The sequence below is a fragment of the Lolium rigidum genome, chromosome 7, assembly GCF_022539505.1.
Source record: "Lolium rigidum isolate FL_2022 chromosome 7, APGP_CSIRO_Lrig_0.1, whole genome shotgun sequence".
NCBI classification, from domain to species: domain Eukaryota; kingdom Viridiplantae; phylum Streptophyta; class Magnoliopsida; order Poales; family Poaceae; genus Lolium; species Lolium rigidum.
In genome coordinates, this window is record NC_061514.1 from 170,176,059 (window position 1) to 170,198,431 (window position 22,373).

At 45.5% G+C, this 22,373-nt stretch overlaps 1 protein-coding gene and 1 long non-coding RNA gene across 2 annotated transcripts; both read left to right on the forward strand.

Annotated features, from left to right (window-relative positions):
- Positions 1-5,795: 5,795 nt before the first annotated feature.
- LOC124678659 (extensin-like) lies at positions 5,796-10,624 on the forward strand. The gene is made up of 3 exons (XM_047214528.1): positions 5,796-6,327; positions 6,423-6,520; positions 10,234-10,624. Exons 1-3 carry the CDS (start codon positions 5,940-5,942, stop codon positions 10,285-10,287), a joined length of 540 nt encoding a protein of 179 aa, XP_047070484.1. The 5' UTR covers positions 5,796-5,939; the 3' UTR covers positions 10,288-10,624.
- Positions 10,625-11,258: 634 nt separating this feature from the next.
- On the forward strand, positions 11,259-13,054 carry LOC124678660. The gene is made up of 3 exons (XR_006994569.1): positions 11,259-11,357; positions 11,914-12,008; positions 12,940-13,054. It is a non-coding gene; the product is annotated as an uncharacterized LOC124678660 (long non-coding RNA).
- The last annotated feature ends 9,319 nt before the right edge of the window (positions 13,055-22,373 follow it).

Here is a 22,373-nt window from a genome sequence, read left to right on the forward strand (position 1 = left end):
ATCGTAAACGGCTCGATCGGAGAGCGTTGAACGAGATGGCGCGATCGAGAAAAAAAACAATGCCAGAGAGGCTGCCATCTGGGCCCTACATCCCTCGGCGGTGCGGATTTGCGTTGACTCGGCCGACGAACCCGAGAATTCGAGAAGTACCACGTCCCGGGACACCCTATGCGACGTTTTGGCCGTTTTCGTCGGGCTAGGTGGCCTCAAAAAAGAGAAAAAAAACGTTTTGACATGCACAACGGAGAGACCAAAAATCGTCGGCCATGGTGCACCAACAACCACGGCGCGACTTCAACTTCGTCGGCCATGGAAACTTTTCTTGTAGTGCTTGTTGATTAATAGATGATCATGGTTTCCTGATCATGAACATTGGATGTTGTTAATAACAAGGTTATGCCATTGGGTGAATGATATAATGGACACACCCCATAATAAGCGTATCATAAGATCAAGTCATTAAGTTCATCTTGCTATAAGCTTTCTATACATAGTTACCTAGTCCTTCGACCATGAGATCATGTAAATCACTTACACCGTATGGGTACTTTGATTACATCAAATGCCACTGCGTAAATGGGTGGTTATAAAGATGGGATTGAGTATTCGGAAAGTATGAGTTGAGGCATATGGATCAAGAGTGGGATTTCTCCATCCCGATGACGGATAGATATACTCTGGGCCCTCTCGGTGGAATGTCATCTAATTAGCTTGCAAGCATGTGACAAGGTCACAAGAGATGACATACCACAGTATGCGTGGGAGCCATTATGGATCTCTAGGTCCCGCTATTGGTTATTGATCGGATAGGAGTCTCGATCATGTCCGCATAGTTCACAAACCGTAGGGTGACGCGCTTAAGGTTCGATGTCGTATAAGTACATTCGGAATAAGTTGGAGACCGAATATTTTTTGGGAGTATCGGATGAGGATCCAGGACATCACGAGGAGGTCCGGAATGGTCCGGAGAATAAGATTCATATAAGGGAAGTTGATTTTAGGGTTCCAGAAAAGTTCGGGATTTTTCCGGTATCGTACCGGGAATCTTCTAGAAGGTTTCGGGGGTCCCACGATGGGGCCCACCTGTCCCAGAGGGACCACATGGGCTAAATCGGTGGTGCACCATGTCCACATGGGCTGGGGATGCAGCCCACCATGGCCCACCATGGACTAAATGGGTGGTGCACCACGTCCACATGGGCTGGGGATGCAGCCCCCTAAAGGGATAAGGCCAAATCCCTAAAATTAAGGGGGGAAACTTGGGAGGAAAGTCCCCCCCTTGGCTGCCGGCCCTAGATGAGTTGGGGGGCCACCTTGGCCGACCCTTGACCCTATATATAGTGGGGAGAGGGCAGGGGGTCGGACACACCCTTCCCAAAACCCTAGCCGCCCCCTCTCTCCGAGGGGATTCCGAGGGGATCTACCACACCTCTGCTGGGATTCCAAGGGGATCTACCACACCTCTGCTGCCCACTGGAACGGGGAGAGGATGGACTTCATCGACAATGTACGTGCGACCGAGTACGGAAGTGCTGCCGGATTGCAACACTGGAACGATCGTCTACATCAACCACGAGATCTGATCTCGTTAAGGCTTTGGATCTATGAGGGTTAGTCCTTATCTATCTCGTTGCTCCGATCACATAGATTGGATCTTGGCTTTTCCATAGATTGGATCTTGGATTTATTCGTCTTTGCGATAGAATTTTTTTGTTTTCCATGCATCAAACCCATCACCAGTTACACTGATGCTAGTTGGAACACTGATCCAGATGACTCTAAGTCTCAATCTGGGTACGTGTTTATTTTGAATGGTGCGGCAGTGATCTGGATGAGTGCCAAGCAAAGCGTGGTGGCGAAATCTTCAACTGAATCTGAATACATAGCTGCTTGGAGGCTTCATCAGAAGTGATATGGATGAAGAGGTTCATACTGAGCTTGGTGTGGTTCCTAGTGCGTTGGATCCGATGACCATCTATTGTGACAACATGGGTGCCATAGCCAATGCACAGGAGCCAAGGTCACACAAGAAGCTGAAGCATATGAAGCTATGTTTTCATGTGATTCGCAAAGATGGTGACATAAAGATTTGCAAAGTACACACAGATCTGAATGTGGCAGATCTGTTGACTAAAGCTCTCCCTAGAGAAAAACATGACCTACACTAGAACGCCATGGGTGTTAGGTACATTACCATGTAATCTAGATTATTGACTCTGCTGCAAGTGGGAGACTGTTGGAGATATGCCCAAGAGGCAATAATAAAGTGGTTATTACTATATCTTTGTGTTTATGATAAATGTTTGCATCACATGCTATAATTGTATTAGCCGGAAACATTAATACTTGTGTGTTATGTAAACATATAAGAGTCCCTAGTAAGCCTCTTATTAAGCTAGCTTGTTGATTAATAGATGATCATGGTTTCCTGATCATGAACATTGGATGTTGTCAATAACAAGGTTATGTCATTGGGAGAATGATATAATGGACACATACCCATAATAAGCGTAGTGAACAGCGGGAAATGACATTAACGTATCGGTGCTTTGACACATGAATAAGGGGATAAGATGGATTCACTAAGCTCATATCGATAACCGCAAGGTAAACCCCTTAATAGCAATAGTTAATATGTGGCTTGCAGAAGACTAGCTGTTGTGGTTATTTAGACCGATGGCTTTCTGGGCGCATCTTATTACGGAGCTCTCCCACACACAATATGGTTAAAAGCATACTTTATCTTGATTAACATGAATCCTAGTGCTAGAGGTGGATCTAATAATCCCTGAGAATACTTTGTCTTATTAAGTTTCAACCTATTTCCTATAATATTTTTACTGCTTTATTTACTTTATATTCAACCATTTACAACACCCCCTTTAAACATTTTGAGATTATAAAACAATTTATAAGTAACTTTTAGTGGAAAATAGCAAGGGGCATTAAAATCCTAACCAGTAGCTCCTCGTGGTTCGATATTATTATTTCTAAACTAGCTACAATTGATCTGTGTTCTTCCGGTTATCATTCATCCACTCAAATCTTTTGAGTTTCCAACTCGAACCTTCGGCCTTTGACTTTCCTAAAAAAGGCATTCATTCATTGTTTGTTTTGAGGTGGATTCCAATCGCTCGCTCTAGTTGGAATAATAGTCCAAATGGTCCAACAAAACATGCCTCGATTTTCCAATAAGTGTGCATTGTATGATGAAGAAAAACAGGGTTACCAACTCAATAACATGGCATAGGAACCACATGGTATTGAAACAACGGATGGAACCCTTGCATTTCGTTCTTTTGCTCTTTACTTGATTTTGCTTTGGTACTCACTTCTTTTGGAATAAGGGTTTTTATTCTCTACGTTCTTATACCTCCTCCTCGTCTTAATTGACTTTAGGTGGTTGGTACCTTTGGATTCCCATTTCTACCTATGGTGCCGAGTATTCCGAATTAATATTTGAGTTTACCGAATTAGTTTAGCTTGGTGCTTGCAAGGGCTTTAAGATCCAAGTGCTAGTCGGTGATGTTACCTTTTAGAGGGTGTATGTGCGGCCCCAAGATGGATATATGTTACTTGGAAACCTGTGGGAATTTTGAATGCGACAACAGTTTGTGAAGCCAGAGATCGCCTACTAAGTGTGAAGATGTAGCATAGTGATTGCGCATGACTGTGTGTCTAGCTCAATTAGGTATTGGTTGGCCCTTGACAGTGGACTTGGCGGGCTTAGGACTTCGTATTTGAGTCCCCTCTAACAAGGACATAGGTTAGTTTCTACTACTTAAACGATGATTATCGCGTTTAAGATTCTATATCATCGCTCTTTACTCTATTGCAATCCATCATTTGCGATTTTATATTTGTAAACCAATTTGATAAAAAACCAACTTTGCTCAAACTTTTGCAATCACATATTCAGCCCCTCAAGTCGACATAGGTTGATCTTCCAGAGATGCCTTGTAAGGTGACATTTTAGCAGAAGGTGGACTCCTGCATTGTTTAGGAAAATACTTACAACATCATGTGTGCTGGTTGCAGCAGGCATGTTCATCGACTCATAAAGCCTCGTTGGCGATGGTGATTTTTTTTTAGATCTTGCAATGGTGGAGGCTCGACATCTCTTCATGTGTTCGTCTCAACGACGCTGGAGTTGGGCGGCGGTCGCTGGCTACGGTGGTTGCAGGAAGGGAGTCTTGGTGTGGAGGTATTAGATATTAAAAATAGATGTATGCTCAGTAAGTGGCAGTTTAAGTTCTTAAATGAGGAAGGTGTATGGCAGGAGATTTTACATAATAAATACCCCATACTCAAACGCTCTCGCAAGTGATAGCTAAACCCAGTGATTCTCCATTATGGGAGTTAAAGACGAGTTTTTCTCTCGGGTTTTTTTTAAGGTTGGTAATGGTCAAAGTACACGGTTTCTAGGAACACACATGGTTAGGTGACCGATCCTTAGCTAAACAATTTCATTCGCTATATAACATCGTATGCCGGAGAAACGTTCTGGTATCACAAGTTTTAACAGGTAATCCGTTGAATATCAAATTTAGAAGGTATTTATCTAACTATAGAATGGATATTTCGCTACTTCTTTTACAACGCTTAATCAGGATAAACTTGTCAGAAGATCCGGATATCTTCGTTTGGAATCTTTTCGGTCAAGTCTATGTATGTGGATATAATGAACAATCATGCAGTTTTCTTTCAAAAATATATTTAGAAAATAAAGGTGCCACTAAAGATTATGATTTTCATGTGGTTCCTTTATAAAAAAGACGATTCTTACGAAATACAACCTTGGTAAGAAACTAGAATGGTTGTAAGAAATATGCTTTTTATGATGCTAATGAATCTATAGATCATTTATTTTTCGTTTGCCCCTTCGCTAAGCTTATTTGGAGAACCATTCAATTTACTTTTAATATCCCTCCGCAGGCCAATGTTACAAATATGTTTGCAAATTGGCTAAATGGAGTCAAAAAATCGAAAGAACAAATCCAGACGGGCATTTGTGCTTCGACGTGGGCTATATGAACTATCGTAATGGCATCATTTTTAAGATATGAGGAATCCTCATTTTTGTACAGATTATCCATATGGTTACGCATTGGATGCACACACGATTGGTCTTACCTTTTACCAGAGTTGCAACGTACAGATATTGATTGTGGATGCAACCGTCTGGAGATGGTAGCTCGGGTATTTACAACCTGGGTGGCTAGCAGCTTACTAGAAGATTACAAGATGCTTAAGAGAATCACTCTTTATTTTCTTTTGGTTAATCTTCGTGTACACTTTATATGATCCGTGAGCTGTACAAACTCTAAATTTTGTTTCTTTTAATAAAAAGCTATGTGCATCTATTGATGCAGAGGTTGAGACTATGCTCCCATTTATAAAAAAGTTTGTTGCAGAAAACTCTAGAGATCGTTTTGTATTTCTCGATCTTTTAAGTTTTATCTGCAAATTCAGGATAATCATTTTATCTCGGTTTATCTTTTAATTCCCACATGTATTCATGTAACTTGATTTTTAATTAATGAAATATGTAGTTGCTCTAAAAAAAGATAATTAAAGGAAAACAATTTTCACTACCTACCCGAAAGCTTGAGGTCAACTTTAAACTTAAAGGCAACTTGTATTTTCTCTCCACAATGTACAAGATCTATCCTGAGGATTGATATTACAGCTGCGCTTAGAATTGGGTGCACGAGGACCCAGTGTAGCCAAAAAGCACTTTTCTCCCTTTTACTTCGGATCAAAATGAAAGAGAGAGAGAAAAAAAAACAGAAAAGGGTGTTGCCAAAAAACACTTTCCTCTTTACCTCGAACCCGGCTATGGCGTCTCGCAGTTGGCTCACTCTCCCACGAGCTCTCGCTTCACTCCAGAAACCCTAGCTCCAACGCTACCCCCGACCTCCGCTTCCCTCTCTCCGACGATGGCATCCACACCGCCGCCCGTAATCGGCAAGGCGGGTAACCTCACTGTCTTCATCACGCCCCCGGCCGCGCGGTCCCCGGTGGATACCCCACGCTCTCGTTCGCCCCAATCGCCGGGATCTGAGTTCTCCACCCCCAATACTACTCCCCGCTCGCTGGCTTCGCCCGCGTCCCCGCCGCCGAAACAGGCGTCCCCGCCGCCGGCGACGGTGAAGACGGTCTCGCCGCCTCCACCAGCCAAGACGGTCTCGCCGCCGCTGCCGGCCGCCAAGCTCTTCCAGCCCCCGCCGGTGCAGGTGCCGCCGCCACAGTTCGAGAAGGCAGAGGCTAAGCCGGATGGATCGGCGTTAGCGTTTTTCTGGGACGCGGTTTTGCGCGTGCAAGAAGGTGAGACCCGACCTCGATTTTGGTGCGCCCGATTTGGAGATTCTTTTGATTTGTTGTTTTGATCCGTGAGTTTTCTTTTCCCTCTCTCTGTGCAGCGCACGCAAGCTTGGACGGGTACATTTCGAACTGGTTCGGGCTGGATCAATCCAAGTACCAGTGGGCGCTCAACGACTATTACGAGAGCACCGGAAAGGTTCTTGCCGTTTCTTTCTAGTCTAAGATTTATGTTTCTCTGGTGTTTTTATGCTCAACTGGTTGTCTGATCCTTATCCGGGGCTTTGATTGGAAGACCGATTGTGGTGATTTGTGGTTAACTGACTGAAGATCCGTATTTGCCCTGCGTCGGTGGTGGTGGTCGAAGTAGATGTGGGGACTGGAACACTGTAGCTTATTATGTGAAGGCTAATTCTTGGTGGCAGACCTGTAGCTGTCACCGTTTATAATCTTATGAGTGTAGTTTAGTGCCATATAAGGTTTACAAGATATTGGTAGGTGACGTATAGTAGTCTGTTTGGTGGTGTTCTGGCCCAAAGCTGTTTTAGGGAATATATGCAAAGCGTGTGGATGGTGGCTGTGCTTTGGGGAGTCTCCCTTTTTTTGATCAGACCGCTTGCTTGTCATTTCAGTTGTCTTTGCTTTCTGTTTTAGTGTTTTTGTGGACATTTCTACGGTATATTTTTCTTTGTACATTTTCTAACAGCCTTCTCTTTGTGGTCCACCATGTTTGGGCTTGATTAAGTAATTCATGGTCAGAGCTGCAAGTGTGTGTTGGTTGCAATTGGATTTCTTAGTTTTGACTTGTGGCTTGATGTTTCAAATGTCATTATATCATACGATATGTTTTTGCTTGAAAATGATCTATATGTCACCCATCATGCTGGGGAATGTTGAAATGATGTATACTAAAAGTACAAGTTCGATACACAAAGCCTCATGTGCTGTGGAAACTGCTTCAGACCTTTTTTCTAGATCCATTGTCTTGTTAGAATTATATAACTTTTATTTCCTCAGTATGTGTACTTCTCGTTCTTTTGGAATTTATCACATCCACTTTGAAACTCGACAGCTTTCAAGTAATACACCATTTTTTTTTTTGTCTTCGCTTAGTTCTATTTACCACCTTGTAGATGGGGATTAGGTCATAAAGTTGAATTAATATGGAAAGTCATGTGTCGGTGTAGTAAAATAGTAGTAAGATTTAGTTATGGCGTTATTATCTTTGTTCTTATAGTTTGCACAAAGATGGTCTTAGCTTGCTCTCTTCATGTGATTGGCTACATTGCGGAAAGCATTCTCACAAGTTAGCACATATATATCAGATTGTTTCCAAGAATTGTTGATTCTTGCATCGAAAATGTACCTTTGGTTATTTAGAATGATGCTATACTATGCACAAATTCGTGGTAAATATTGGATAGGATGAATTAGGCGGGCGTATATAGGTCTATGTGAACTTCTGTGTAATTGTAAAGTCAGTGTAAAATGTCTGTCATGGTTTATGGCTGTACATGTTACTCTACCCATTAAAGGTTCTTACAAACATAGATTCATGCCATTTTTGTTTATAAACCTGCGGAGAACCATTTATTGACAGCATCCATGTATTAGTTTTGTATCAAGGTGCAGTGTTGTTGTGATCAGTTTGAAGCATGCAAAAGCTTTGATCGTAATATTCCGCGGACTCTTTGGTCTAGCTTTTGCGGGGTAATGGGTAGCCAGGGGTTTGCCGGTATGTTGTTGATTAACCTACCTTGTACATTCTTGATCTCCATTGTGGAGCGTAGTGGTGGAATCGAGCCGAGCTGAGCCGGCTCGTGGCTCGGCTTGGCGCTAAATCTTTTCTAGAAATTGGGCTCGAGGCTTGGCTCGGTGGGCTCGTGGCTTGGCTCTAACGGCTCGTGAGCCGGCCACCAGAGCCTAGGCCATATGCGCTGACCTCTCCCTTCTCTTGAGCAAATCCACCGCTTCCACTCCGCCCACGACCAGTCCGTCACCTACCAGACCCGAGCCCCTCCGTCAGTCGTCCCGATGACGGAGGCTGCCTCGCCCCAACTCCGCCACCCATGCGTGTGCTACTGTCCTCCTCCCGAGCTCAGACAGTTGCTCGTCGTCGTACGCTGGCGCCGAGGGTTCCCTGCTCATAGAGAAGGAGCTCGTACCTGCGGAGTTGCGCGGTGCCCATGCTGGAAGCGCCTCATGCGCTGCGCCATCGCGCTCAATGGCAAGTCTTGCTTTAGCACCATATTGCTGTTTTAGTAGTTAGTACTGCATCGTGATGTCTAATTAAATAAGCTCGACTAGGTTTTGCTTCAGCAACAGCATATGGAATCTCAGTGTTAAATTATCATTGCTACTCTTTTAGATGGAAAGTGTAGGATCAACACCGACCGTCGCGGTCAGATGCAAGTAGTCTGATGAACTGATTGATACACACTATTATGCAAGTATATTCACGTGCATTTAGGCATTTCTCATGTAATATAGGATTGTTAATTGTTGATTAAAATTGTGAATTGCTACAACTTCTAGCAAAGGTCATGGCATTTTCAGTTTTGTATCGAGCCTTCGAGCCGACTTGCGAGCTTCATCGACCGGGCTTGTCGAGCCTCGAGCCTTGATCGAAAGATTTAGGCTTGGCTTGTCCGACCTACTAGCCGAGTCGAGCCCGAGCCAAGCCTTGAGCTTTAGCCTTTATGTCGACCCCTAGTGGAGCGGAAAGGATGGCTTTTGTAGAGTGATGAAGATCCAATCCACCTAACCTAAAAGGACAAGACTTGCAGGCAAGGAGGCTTTCATGCATGGATCCAGGATAAGAGGGATCTTGGACTCATTTCTGGACTGGATGTGTTGTTTAGTTGCGTAGATTTTGAGATGTATGCTGAGTTGAGAGGGCCTTATACTTTTTTTTTTGACTATTAAAGGGCCTAATACTTGCAAAGAGGCCCTCTATAAATCTATAATACATTGAGAAAATATGTTCACAGGGACAGGAAAGACTCTGAAATAAGAACTTATGTCACCTATGCACTGGTAAACAAAAACCACCTTGATTGTATCCACTGAACAAAGAAGGCCGCCTTGTTGAAAGGAATTAGCATGCCAAAAGCCCACAAACAAGAAAAAAGGGGAAATCCACTGCTTACTGCTCACGGAAACATCCGACTTGATGGTCAAGCCATACGCCTATCTATCGGATCTCGTTCGTTTTCCGGTTGCATGGAAGTCATGAGATCAAAAAAGAAATGCGAAAATGCAGTTACATATTTTTGGTGTTGTTCTTGGATGTTGTCAGTTGCCACACTAGTCCAAGTAAAAATGTTATGGTGATAAAAGGGAAACAATATGATATTACCAGAATTCTGATTGAAGTATGTCTACAGTCTGAATTTGTTTCTGAACTTGAGTGTTTACTCTGTTGTCTAAGTAGGAATTGGGGCGTTAAATTTATATAGAAAGATATCTAATTTATATAGAAAGATATCTCTGAATATACAGTTTTCTATTATAAGATGATGATAGTATCTATCTGGAAACTATTTCAATATTTGCTTAGACATAGGTAAATTGAAATGCCATGCTCTACTTTTGCACTTTGACTGCCTTAATTTTGTAGCTGCCTCTCTAGTTTCTACTTTGAGTGATTGCCTACAACCAATGCTTCTATAACCTGCTAAATGATTCTGCGTATGGTGTACCATGAGTAAAATGTTTATGAGGTTATTTGTTTCTGTATAAAGATGCATTTTTTCGTGTTCATAATATTCACCTCTAGAGATGATTAACCTAATCAATCGTTATCTAAATTGAATTTAAACTATACTATGATAATTATGCTATCTAGTTAATTAACATTTCCCTCTATATCCTCCATAGTTAATTAACGTCCCCCCTCTGATTATCCGACAGGAGATGGATTTGGGCAAAGCTGGCAAGCCTAGTGATAAGATGCAGAAAGTCTAGTGAAATTTATTTACAGGTTTCATTCGTAACCAAGCTGGTATTATGTGTAAAGTTGGATTCTGAAGTGCATGAGACGTGAAGATGGATGATGCCCCCTTTTGCTGCAACTAGCATGACTCAAATCTGTTCGTGCGAAGGTATTAATGCGGTTGAATTAACGAGGCTAAGCAGTTTGTCAGCTTCTAAAGTGTACTCCTATTATCTCCTTTTGTCTGTATGTAAACACATTGCATATTTGCAATGGTATGGTTAGAATGTTGGCTTGCCAATTCATGGGATGGCAGCTTTATAAAGTACCGATCCGTTTTGGTTTTCAACAAAAGTCAAGTTATCTGCATCTTTACTGAATATATATGCATAGTACTCCCTCCGTCCCTTTTTAATTAACTCAGCTGTAATTTTGCGAAAACCCCCACGTTGTGAGTACTCATCTCCGCTCCGTCCCCGTCCGCGTGTCAGCTGTAATTGCCGTCCCGTGATTGACCGCATCGTTCAGAAAATATGCCTTAACCAACCAGTATCGTCCTTCTCCTCGCGACACCGCATCGCCATGGCCGTCGCCGGCGCCGCATCGCCGCTGCTCCCCGCCGCTCCCCATCTCCTTTTCCTCCGCGTCTTCTCACCAAGCGTCGCCCATCGCCGCTCGCCATCCCCGTCCCCTTCTCCAACCGATATCCAGAAGATCCCCATCTCCAAGACGCGGCTGGATCCTTGAAAAAAGGTTGAATTTTTCGACCTTTTCCACAGATCCATGAATCTGGATTGATTTCGGCGAGCTGACGGCGGCGGTGATGAATCTTTATTGGGAGATTCCGGCACCACCGCGCACGCACGCGGACGGAGCGGGGGGGGAGCTGTCCAAAGCGCGTGATTCTAGGTCTCGTGGATCTAGGTGCGCAAGGAGGACTGATTTGATTTTTTTTGCTTCTGGTGTGGAATCCTTCACCCCACAGGCCACAGGGCGCGGCGTGTGTTGCGGAGCCATGGCCGGCGAGAAGAAGGTGTTCGGCTTCGAGGAGGTCGCCAAGCACAGCGTCGCCAAGGACTGCTGGCTCGTCATCGACGGCAAGGTGAGCCGCCCTCCCTCTGTGCCCCTGGAATTTCATATTTCTAGCAGCTAATCCTGCAGTTTCTGTACTAGTTGGTCTCGTTCTGGTTGCGAAGGCTGTTGACCTATAGATGCGATTCCAGGTGCTCTCTGTTTAGTCGATAATTCGAATTTCGATGCTTGGGGGATAGCAGATGCTAGGATTCTTGACGAGATAGAATTGAATCTGCTGGGATCGGATAAGCTTTGGAGTTTATGTGGCTACCGGCCCGTCCTGTGATTCTTGTTAAGCTTTTGCGCAATCCCACCAATCAGATCTGTTCAGCTGCTGATACTTAGCAAATTAGCAATACGAGGGCAAATAGGGTGTAAAATTAAATTCGAGACCGCTAACAGCATTCACTTTCATGCTGTTACATACATGTAACTTGTGCAATTTTCGATAGATCAAACAACCTGGGCTCGGTCCACCTGCCCTGGTGCAGTATCAGGATTTCGTTCTAGACGACCTCCTGGGAAAAATAAGTCACCTGCAAACATTGCACACTGTAACCGAAGAATTACGTGTTGTCTCGCAGGCCAGTCGCCGGACCACCGCAGCTCATCGTCATCGTCCACCTGCAAAGACTTCCTGCGCAAGTTCATATGGACGGAAATTCTCTCCCTTGATAAGGTACTTAATCTAGTTTGAAATTTTCCGCAGCTATTCCTGTTGTGTTGAAAGATTCTGGTGTTTATCCGTGTGTTAAGTTTCAGCATGAGCTTAGCAATACCACCGTGAATTTTTCTAGATGATCCACGCAGTAGCATAAATAATGGTTGTAGCATAAATAATGGCTGTAGATAAATAATGGCTGTAGCATAAATAATGGCTGTAGATGAGTTGCATAAATATTTTGAGACTGATGCAAGATGATGTATTTGAAACAGTAGGTTCCACATAACTTAAAACTGCTCTGCTTCTTGTTCTGCTTCTGCTTTTTCTGAACTAAAGGATATTTTTGTTGCTATCCCTATGATTGACCCCTGCTACCAATATTACTAAATTACCAGTACTCCAATGATTTGAACTTTGTTTTGAATCAAGTTTCGATTGACCCCTGCTACCAATATTACTAAATTAACAGTATTATTGTGGACTGATCCAATGATATGTATGCATGCTTTGCATATTGTACTGTAACACCCTACTGAATGGTTTGAACTTTGTTTTGAATCAAGTTTCGATTCTTCACTGCTTGAACATGCTGGTTTCTCTTCAGCTCTTCAAAGAATAATTAGCCATTTTGATATGCTCCAAATCGTTACAGCAGATGATGTATTTGAATTATTGCATACAACAAATGAAACTGTCTATGTACAGTCTATGTTGCTGGTTTGATATAGCACCGGGCATGCACCTATATACAGTAGGTTCCACATAACTTAAAACTACGGAGTATTGCATAACTTAAAACTACTCAAGATGCTTCTTGTGCTGCTGCTGCTGCTTCTGCTTTTTCTTTTGCTCTTGCTTCTGCCTCTTCTATCAGCTGCTTAAGCTGCTCTGCTTTTGCTTCTTTGCTGCTTGTGCTATTCTCAATAGCTTGTGCTTCTTCTAACAGTAGGTGACAGAGTTGCTGCCGCTCCGGCAGCAAGGCGAGGTGATCTGCGGCGGGCGGAGGCAGGTGGCGGAGCTGCTGCTTCGGCAGCGCGGTGAGCTGGAGCAAGCGGAGGTGGTTGGCGAAGCCACCACTCTGAGGCAGCTAGGCAGGTGGCATAGCTGCTGCTGCTCCGGCAGCATCTCGAGCTGGAACTTGGCGGGGTGATCTGCGGCAGGCGGAGGAAAGTGGCGGAGGTGCTGCTCCGGCAGCGTGCTGAGGCCGAGGTCCGGCGAGCTCGGATCGTTGGCGGGCTCGGATCAATGGCGAGCTGGGCGCCATATTGGACGGATCGCAGGCGCTGGCGATCTTGGCGAGCTGGACGGAGGCGCTGGATCGATCCAGCGAGCAGAGGAGGTGCGCTTCAGCTAGCGAGCGGGCGAGGTGTGCTGGATCGATCCCAGCTAGCGAGCGGAGGAGGTGCTGGATCGATCCCAGCTAGCGGTGGCGCTGGATCGATCCCAGCAGCTGGGATCCATCAGCGGAGGAGGTTCTGGGTACCGAGCGGGATGGATCTAGATCTGAGCGGACATGTGGATTGAGTTGTAAAGATTTCAAATATTTAGGACGAAAATGTAATTTACCTTTTCTGAAACGTTTTCTCCTCGCTGAGTTAATTAAATAGGGACGGAGGGAGTAGTTGTTTCTCCACATTTGCGTTCTATTCACCTGTTCACAGTTTGTATATGAAATAGATTAAGCCTTCCTGTTTATTCAACTATCTGTATATGTATTCGGAGCCAGATTATTTGGGCCTTAAGTGACTTTTGGACAATACAGTTGATATGTACTGTATCTTGTAGCTGTAATTACATGGCCCACAGTAGCCCAAGCTGTAACTATGCAATCTATCGTCAAAGTTCTCGGTGCAAAGTGACCTATTCACCGGAACGGTGTCGCAGCTCCCAAGTCCCAAAGAACAATCTGTGGCAGGATACCACACAACCGAAGACCGTGCAATTCACACCTGTGGACGTTGTACTCCTTCCATATATACAGACTGTACAAGAGATGGAATACGTCTACAATATAAAGGGTTGGGCACGTATAAGATTGGGAAACCTATATATAGGCTGACAAAAACGCGCGAATTTTTTTTAAATAATACGAATTTTTTATTTAATTCTAGGAATAGCGCGCGATTTGAAAAAAATCCGAAACTGTGACCTGGTCGGTTAGCTACTGACCGATTGGTCAGTAGCTGGCCGATTGAGAGTCGGCTGCCCTGCTCTCTGACAGTCAGAAAGTAATTGGTCGATAGCTGACCAATTGGTCAGCTACAGACCAATTGGCCAGCTACCGGCCGATCGGCTGGCTGTAGCCCCACCCCCTGCATGGATTTAGTTTAGGTTTATTACAAGGGATATCTGCTGGCACTTCTCCCCATTATTTTCCCGCCATATCTTCTTCCGCTCCCGTTCACACCGCCGTATTTCCCTCTCGCCCTTTGCCGCCACCCTTCCCGCCACTTCTTCCCGCCAACATCTCCCGCCAAATTTATCCCGCCATTTCTTCCCGCCACCATCTCCCGCCAAATTTATCCCGCCACCATCTCCCGCTATATTTTCCCGCCACGCTCTCGGATTTTTCCCTATAAAAGCAGGCATCGACACTCATCGCTGCACAAGTGCTTCTATCTCTCTATTTTTTCTGTTGGCTCACCCATAGCCATCATGAGTGTGCCGTGCTCTGACCAGGAGTTAAGGCCGGTGAAGGCGAAGGTTGCAAGTTTGCCCCCGGGTGTGACTGCGGAGCGGTGTTGGTGCGGCCGTCTTGCTAAGGTTAAGCAGGTGGAGGATTTCTCCGACCAGTTCGGCATGAAATTTTTTATGTGTGCGAGCTATGAGCATGATCCACCCCGTAGTTCAGCTTCGTCGTCCACCAGGCCGCCGGTATGTTTCGACATAATTTTATGTACGCATAAATTTATTTGTGAATGTGATTTAATGTTATTGTTTGTGTTGCAGTCTCCCCCGCCCCTATGCAAATGGTTTCACTGGATAGACACGGAGCAGCCGGATTGGGCGCGTCAGGAGGTTGAGGAGAAACACCGGCGTGCGTGGGCAACGTTCTTTGAGGAGGAGCGTTGGGAAAAGGTTCGTGCTAATGAAAAAGCAGAGCGAGAGAGGCAGATACAGAAACTTAGGACGGAACAAGCTCGTAAACGCGAGGTGAATCAGAAGAGGATGGATGAGGAGGTTGCACGTAGGTTTGCAGAGGAAGAGGTGCGCAGGGAGGCTTGTGAAGCGGAAGGAAGAGACTAAGGGAAAGAGCTGCTGAGGCGCAAGCGGCGGAAGAACGCGGCGACAAGTCCGGAAAATGGCCACGGTGGACGCAGGGAAAGTAGTGTGATGTGTCGTACTAGCTATGTATCTTAATTTCAGTTTTAGTTTGTCATTGTATCTTAAATTCCGTTGTAGTGATAAGGCGTATTTTAATTACAGCTTCAATGTCTCATACGTAAGTCATGCATACATAAATGTCTCATACAGGAGTAATGCATACATAAATGTCTCGTACATAGGTGATACATCAGCCAGGGGACGGCGTAGTCTAGGCTGTCGTGGGGGTGGCGTAACACGGGGTGTCCAACCGAACCTGTCCGGGGCCCTGACGTTGCGAGCAGGGATCCAGGACCCGGACTCGGGGTCGTACTGCGTCTCCTGTGTGGGCTCTGTGGAGGAGTCTGCATACCGACATAGTTCCGCTGCGTGCTGTAATACTCCATGTGCTCGGCGTCCCGATCACTAGCTCCCCATGAAGGATTAGATGCGGTGTGCTGTGTGTACCCTGTGGCACGAAACATAAGTGATGTCAAACTAAGTGCGAGTATAATTTATACGGAACGAGAATAGCTAGAATAGTACATACCCTGCGAGTATCCTGCTCCTCCCATGAAAGGAGCCTGCTGCTGCCGCCAATCGTCGAAAGCAGCTTGCTGCTGATAGTACTGAAAGTCGTCGAAGGAAGGAGTGTGCTGCTGCTGCCACGACGAACCTCCGGCCTGGTCGGGGAGGTGGTGGTGCAGGTGTCGCCGTCGACGTGAGGCGAGGTCGTGATCCATGATGCTGGCCGTGAAAGTCGTCGAACGAAGGAGTGTGCTCTGCTGTTGCCACGACGAACCTCCTGCCCGGTCGGGAGGTGGTGGTCGCAGGTGTCGCCGTCGACGTGACACGAGGCCGTGGATCGTGTCGTGTGGAGGGCCGCGGTGGAAGGAGGTGGCGCTGAACGACGTCGGAACTACGGCTGCACGTGATAGCCGAGTAGATCCCGCGTAGCTTCTCCTCGAGACGCCTCATAAACTGGTGCTTCTACCGCTGTTGTTCCTGCTGCAACGGCCTGCATATGTGCTGCTATGATTGCATCTCGAGCTGCTTTCCTCTCCACAACTTGTTTCTTCGTCAACACTAATATACATACACTAACACTACAACCAGCCCACATAAACCTACACAGTTAACACTAATATGCAAAGATTAGGGTTTACCCTTGTAGCGTGAGCAGCCTCTCCAACAGCAGCAGCACGAACAGCACGCAGCAGCTCACCACCACCACCAATCCTCAGCAGCAGCTCAGCCCCTTACACCACCACCAACCTCCACCACTTCATCACCATTGCTGCTAAACAGCACCACCAAACGCCTCCAAACCCTAACCCATCTGTAGATCGGGCTTCCCTCAACTAATACCAGCAAAATGGTGAAGTTTTATTGGCTAAATCATCGGGGATCTGCGAAAACGCGAGTTCTTCGAGCTATTTTCGTGTGCTGCAGGAGCAAGGAAGAAGAAAGGAGGAAGGAAGAAGAGAAAACAGTGCAGCTGCGAGCGTCTGCGGCGCATAAAATAAAAAGAGACGGACACGGGAGGCAGCTGCGAGCGTCTGCGGCGTGGAAAGGCGTGCGGCATGCACGGTCGGCCGGCTACCGGCCGATCGGCCTGCTAGTGGCCGACAAGGCTGGTCGGCCTGCCCCCGCCTGCGCTCGGCCTGCAATCGGTCAGCTGCTGGCCGATCGGCCCGCTGCTGTCAATCGGTCAGCTGTCTGACCGACCGGGTCACAGTTTCCGAATTTTTTCAAATCGCGCGCTATTCCTCGAATTAAATAAAAAATTCGTATTATTTTAAAAAAATTCGCCAAAAACGCCACATGACGCCCTCGTAGCTTGACCGCAGCACCGGTCCGCCGCTGCACCATGACACACCGCCGGCTGCTTCGTCGCAGGGCCGGCCCGCTTTTTTTACTTTGCTTTTTATAAGGCGTTCTTTTTTCTCTGGTCTTTTCTCAATTTCTTTTGAGCCAGGCTTTTTTCTCAATTTTTTTTTGACAATCAAGCTTTTTTCTCAAATTGGTTAGTTTCATTTTAGCGAACCCTCAAAAAATAAAAGATAATGCTTACAATCGGGCGACTGATCGCGTCGCTGGATCGTCGCTCCTGAATTCACTCGCGCACGGTTCGTTTCAAGTGGTCCCAGCTGAGCAAGGTCACGCAGCTCTCTTCTTTTTCAGCCGCAACTAGCTAGCGTGCTCACCTCTCTCTCTCCTCTCCCTTGCAACTTGCTCTTCTCACGTGGGTTGGGCCAGTGCTCTTTTGCAACTGGCCATTTACAGTATAGCACGAAATGATCCTCTGATGGGGTACGTGCAAAGACAACAGGAGCGGCGGCGGAAAAAGCTACAAACCCATCTAGGTTTCGTCCTCCTCGCCGGCGACACCGCTGGTCCGCTCCGCCTCCAGTGGACTTGGGGCCTTGGAGGTGTAGCGGACCACGGTCCCTCGCCGGCGGGGAGTTTCCGTTCTTAATTTAGTTTGCTTTTCAGTTTCTTCTTTGGGATGGTGAGACGGCGGCTACATCCACGAAGTCGGAATAAGGTCCTCCCGTCCTATCCTCGCTCCGGCGGTGCATCTAGCGCTGACGGAGGGCGCGTGGAGTTGTGTGGCCGTCGAATCTCCTGGGATCCGGTCGGTTTTCGTGTTTGTTGGTGTGGTTTCATGTCAGTCTCTTCCGATCTATGGTTATTATCATTAGCGATGGTTGCTGCTCTAGTGCGTTGGTCCTTTGGGACCTTAGCACGACGACTTCCCGTCTGTCTACTACAACAAGCTCTACTACGACAAGCTTTGCCTGACTCCGGCGATGGAGGGGCGAGGACAGCGGCGCACCTTCGGCTCGTGCTAGTGTCTGTAGTCGTCGCTAGGTGGTCCGAGTACCAATTTGTAATTTTTTTTTACTTTTTGGGCTATTTGTACTACTGTTGATGATTATTACTAGATCGGTGGATTTCTCGCAAAAAAAAAAGATCCTCTGATGAAAATATTTCACTCTACTAACCTTTTTGTGTGACGTCTATGCGAAGGGCGCCACACAGAGCACGCATGCGATGAGCGCCACCAATCTTCCATGCGTGGCGTGCAGCTGCCAAAGTGGAAGCCATGTGTGGCGCCTATGGCAAAGGCGGCACACTACCCTTTATATATATTGTTTGTCTAGAGTTGACAGAACATTATGTTAGCTCACCTGGTTGAAACCTTTGCACTAGAATCCTGGGTCTTAATTGATCTTTCATGGGGTAAAATGACTCCTGTAGCAGAATATTACACGCACCACGTCTCATTCCATCTTTTGAAACATACTACAATGTCTAGCACAATTTTAGAAATAAAAATAAAATCGGGTGGGGTGAGGATTTGAACTAAATACCTAGGATTCAAGTGCAAAGGCTTCAACCAGCTGAGCTAACATAATGTTCTGTCAACTCTAGATAAATATATATAAAGGGTAGTGTGCCGCTTTTGCCATAAGCGCCACACATGGCTTCCACGTCGGCAGCTTCACGCCACGCATGCAAGATGGGTGGCGCTCATCGCATGCGCGCTCTGTGTGGCGCATTCACATAGGCGCCACACAAAAGGGTTGGTAGAGTGAAATATTTTCGTTGGATGATCATTTTGTGCAATACTTTCATCAAAAGGTTATTTTTGTGTAAATCGTCTTTGCAACTCGTGTACTGCTAGAACTAGTACTCCATGGCAACATGGCTAGCTAGTGAGCTACTAGCGGCTGCAAAAGAAATGTGAAGTGAGACTATGACTCAAATAATAGCGTGACACTAGCTAGCTATTGACCATTTTATTTTATTGTGGTGATACAAAATGTCGAAGATAAATTAGAATTTTAGTGGACAATTTTAATTAGACATTATCGATTATTATATTTGACAAACCGGTGTCTGGTCTGTCTTTCGCTGCAAATACACGAGTGGCCAGTGGAAATGGGGCCCAGGCCACTGGATCTAGTGCTGTCGGCACTCCCACAAGCCGAATTCGTGGTCGCCATGCCGAATCGGAGAGTATATGGTTGCGATGGAAGAGATTTTCTGCCATGAAATTTGTTTAAAACAACTTAGGAATGTATTTACAAATAGATTTCACACAATAGTTTTGTTGACGTTGGATTGGTTAATGAGTTAGTTGAGATAGTTATGGAATATTTTTGTAAATCACTGTCCGATTTGTTGTGAAAACATTTAGCACGAAAAAGTGTTAATGTTGTTGGCTATTATTGTAAACACCCAAAAAAATGTTGTTTTGTAAGTAAATTATTGTTGTACATATATTGGTGAATTGTTGTAAAGATATTTTTGGCATGTGATTTAGTAGTATTGGAATTATTATCTTTTGTTAAATCATTGTCAACTATTGTTGTAATCACCTTATTTTCTTATTGGTTCTGTTGTTAATTATTGTTGTAATTATATTGGTGATTTTTGTTGTAAATTTACTTTTGGCTTGGAGTTTTTGTAGTGCCGAAATTCGTCTTTTTGTTAAAAAATCATGGTTTAGTCATTGTTGTAAACAATCAATAATTATGTTGGTTTTGTTATTAATTATTATTGTAAATATATCGATGATTATGTTTTTTGGTACAAATAATTATCAATGCCCAAACCGTTGTTTTTTGTTGGAACCATTGTTGAATATTGTTGTGCACACTTAACATTTTGTTGGGTCACTTCTCTTCTAAAACCCAACAGCTGCACATGGTGGGCTCTACTTAGATATCCAGAATGCAGCACATCCTCCACCGTGCAGGGAACAATGGCTCATGCAACCAAACAAGGAAAAGTGACCCGACACAACGCATGGGTAGTAAAGCTAACAGAACACGTGAATGAAGATGGAATAATTGTTAAGCGCACAATTGTGATCTAACGGACGGAACAACAACCGATTTTTGTATCCCACGTCAGGCGAACGACCGGTCAGCACGCGCCAAAAATAAAGCGTACCTCATTGGTTAGCCACGAGATTGGGGTGCGGCCAGGGATAGACCATGGTTCCGACGAAAATACAAACAATTGACGCATTATCAATTCATGGCACGGATTGTCTAACCGTTTTTCTCTTTAATTGCTATATAATCATGGCCAAGGCCATGTTCGGCGATTATGTCGCTCAAGTTTAATTGATTGCCTGTGTTTCTTCTAAAAAAATCGAACCGCCCTAGCGTGGTAATTGCGCCACGGTAGAGTAAGCCGGATCTGAGAGGGCATATGTGAAGTTGGACGATCGAGTGCCCATCATATGGCAACAACAAATGACAATCCAACGTGACAACAAGGTCCGTTCTCTACAACAAAAATAGAAAATTTGTTCATACAACAATTTGGTTCAAGAAGAAAATATGTGATGCCATGGCTAGTGGAAATCAAATTCTTCATTTCTCGTGCGTGTTGTCTATGGCGTCGTTCGATCGTTACATAGGTTTTTTTAGGGAATGAGATGCCTAGCTGAGAAGACCTTATTACACCCACCAACCATAGCCACCACACGACTCGATCTAACATGCGTTTAACCATTTTTTACGCAATATACATATTTTTTTTTATATCAATAACGTTTTGGATCAACTTTAAATGTTATAGAATAACATTTCTTTGAGAGAGAGGGAATACATTTAATTACTATTATTATGGTGCATGTATTAAGGGCCCTGGGTTTTAGTTTCGCCCCAGACCTAGGAGATTATAGGACCGGCCCTGCTTTGTCGATAAGGAGAGTTTTTTTTTCACAGTTATTGTTCTTCGAAAGTGTCTAGGGGCGGTTGAGACGTGGCTTTGTTTTCAAGCGAATGGTATGGTTTTCTTTTGTGTTGTTATTGTGTTATTGGCGACTGTTTCCGGGTTAGTCCGTGTGAAGTTGTTGCTATGCTCGATAGTGTTTTGTTTTTGTTTAAATCTCTGTTTTCTATAAAAATAAACACCATACTTGCTATGTCTAAGAGTATGTAAAATAAAGAAAAAAGGAAGCAAAAATTAAGAGTATCTAATCAGTAGTAGCAGTATGCATGAAAAATCTGAAGTACCCACGTAAGTTCGATAACATCAATAATACTTGAGACTCTTTATTACACAATGACTAATTGCTGAAATATGTAAGATCTACCGATTTATTAATAATCACCATGAGTATTACAAAGAATCCTAAAAATAATTAAACTAGAAATAAGCCTCCTAATATGTTTTAAGCGGCGCAGAGGAGAACCACGCAAGATATCCGGATGACACGACGACTCCCTGGCACACTTGGAACACCGGCTGGTACATTAGGACCGGCACTACTGGAACACCCGTTGCCGTGATCGATGTCGTCGTATCGTCCTCCGTCGATGGCTGTGTTAACGCGGATGCGGATGCGCTCCGCTGGAAGACTGAGGGAGAGGGCGGGTTGGACGTGTCATCCGCCGGCGTCGACGCGCTCCGCTTGTTGAGACAGGATGGTGGAGGCGCCGGCGTCGTCTCGGTCGTCCGAGCGGAGGAAAAGAGCGATTCAGGGAGCGGCCGTGGGACGTTCGAGGCCACGGGGAGCACGAACACCCGGACGTGGGAGACGAACTCGTTCGACGTCCTGGCGCCACGCAGGTTCATCTGCAGGTCCCGGAGGAGCGCCCAGTCTAGCAGTTGCCGCAGGTCGGCGTCGGTCTCGACGTCGCGGAGCGCGTGCAGGATGTCGCTGGGGCTGACATACTGGATGTCTACCTTGACGCAATTCGCTAGCGCCGCCAGCCGGTCATGGAACTCCCGCAGCGAGATGGACCGGGGGACCTTCATGATCTTGTTGTGGCCGCCGTTGTACTTCGGCTGGCCGCCTTGCGAGGAGCGCTCGATCTCCCCGCCGTAGCTGACCTTCAACTTCGCGTAGCGGTGGTACTGGCCGGCCGCCATCACCATGGCACCGATTTTGCGTCCGATTCAGGCTGGAGTCGAAGAAGCTAATCTCCAAGAGAGCGACAGACAGAGAGAGAGAGGGGGAAAGCTGTTCTCTGTCGAAATCAATGAACGTGTGACTATTTATCTGTCCAATGCTTGAATCCCGAACGGCTTGGCCTCACATCCTACTCC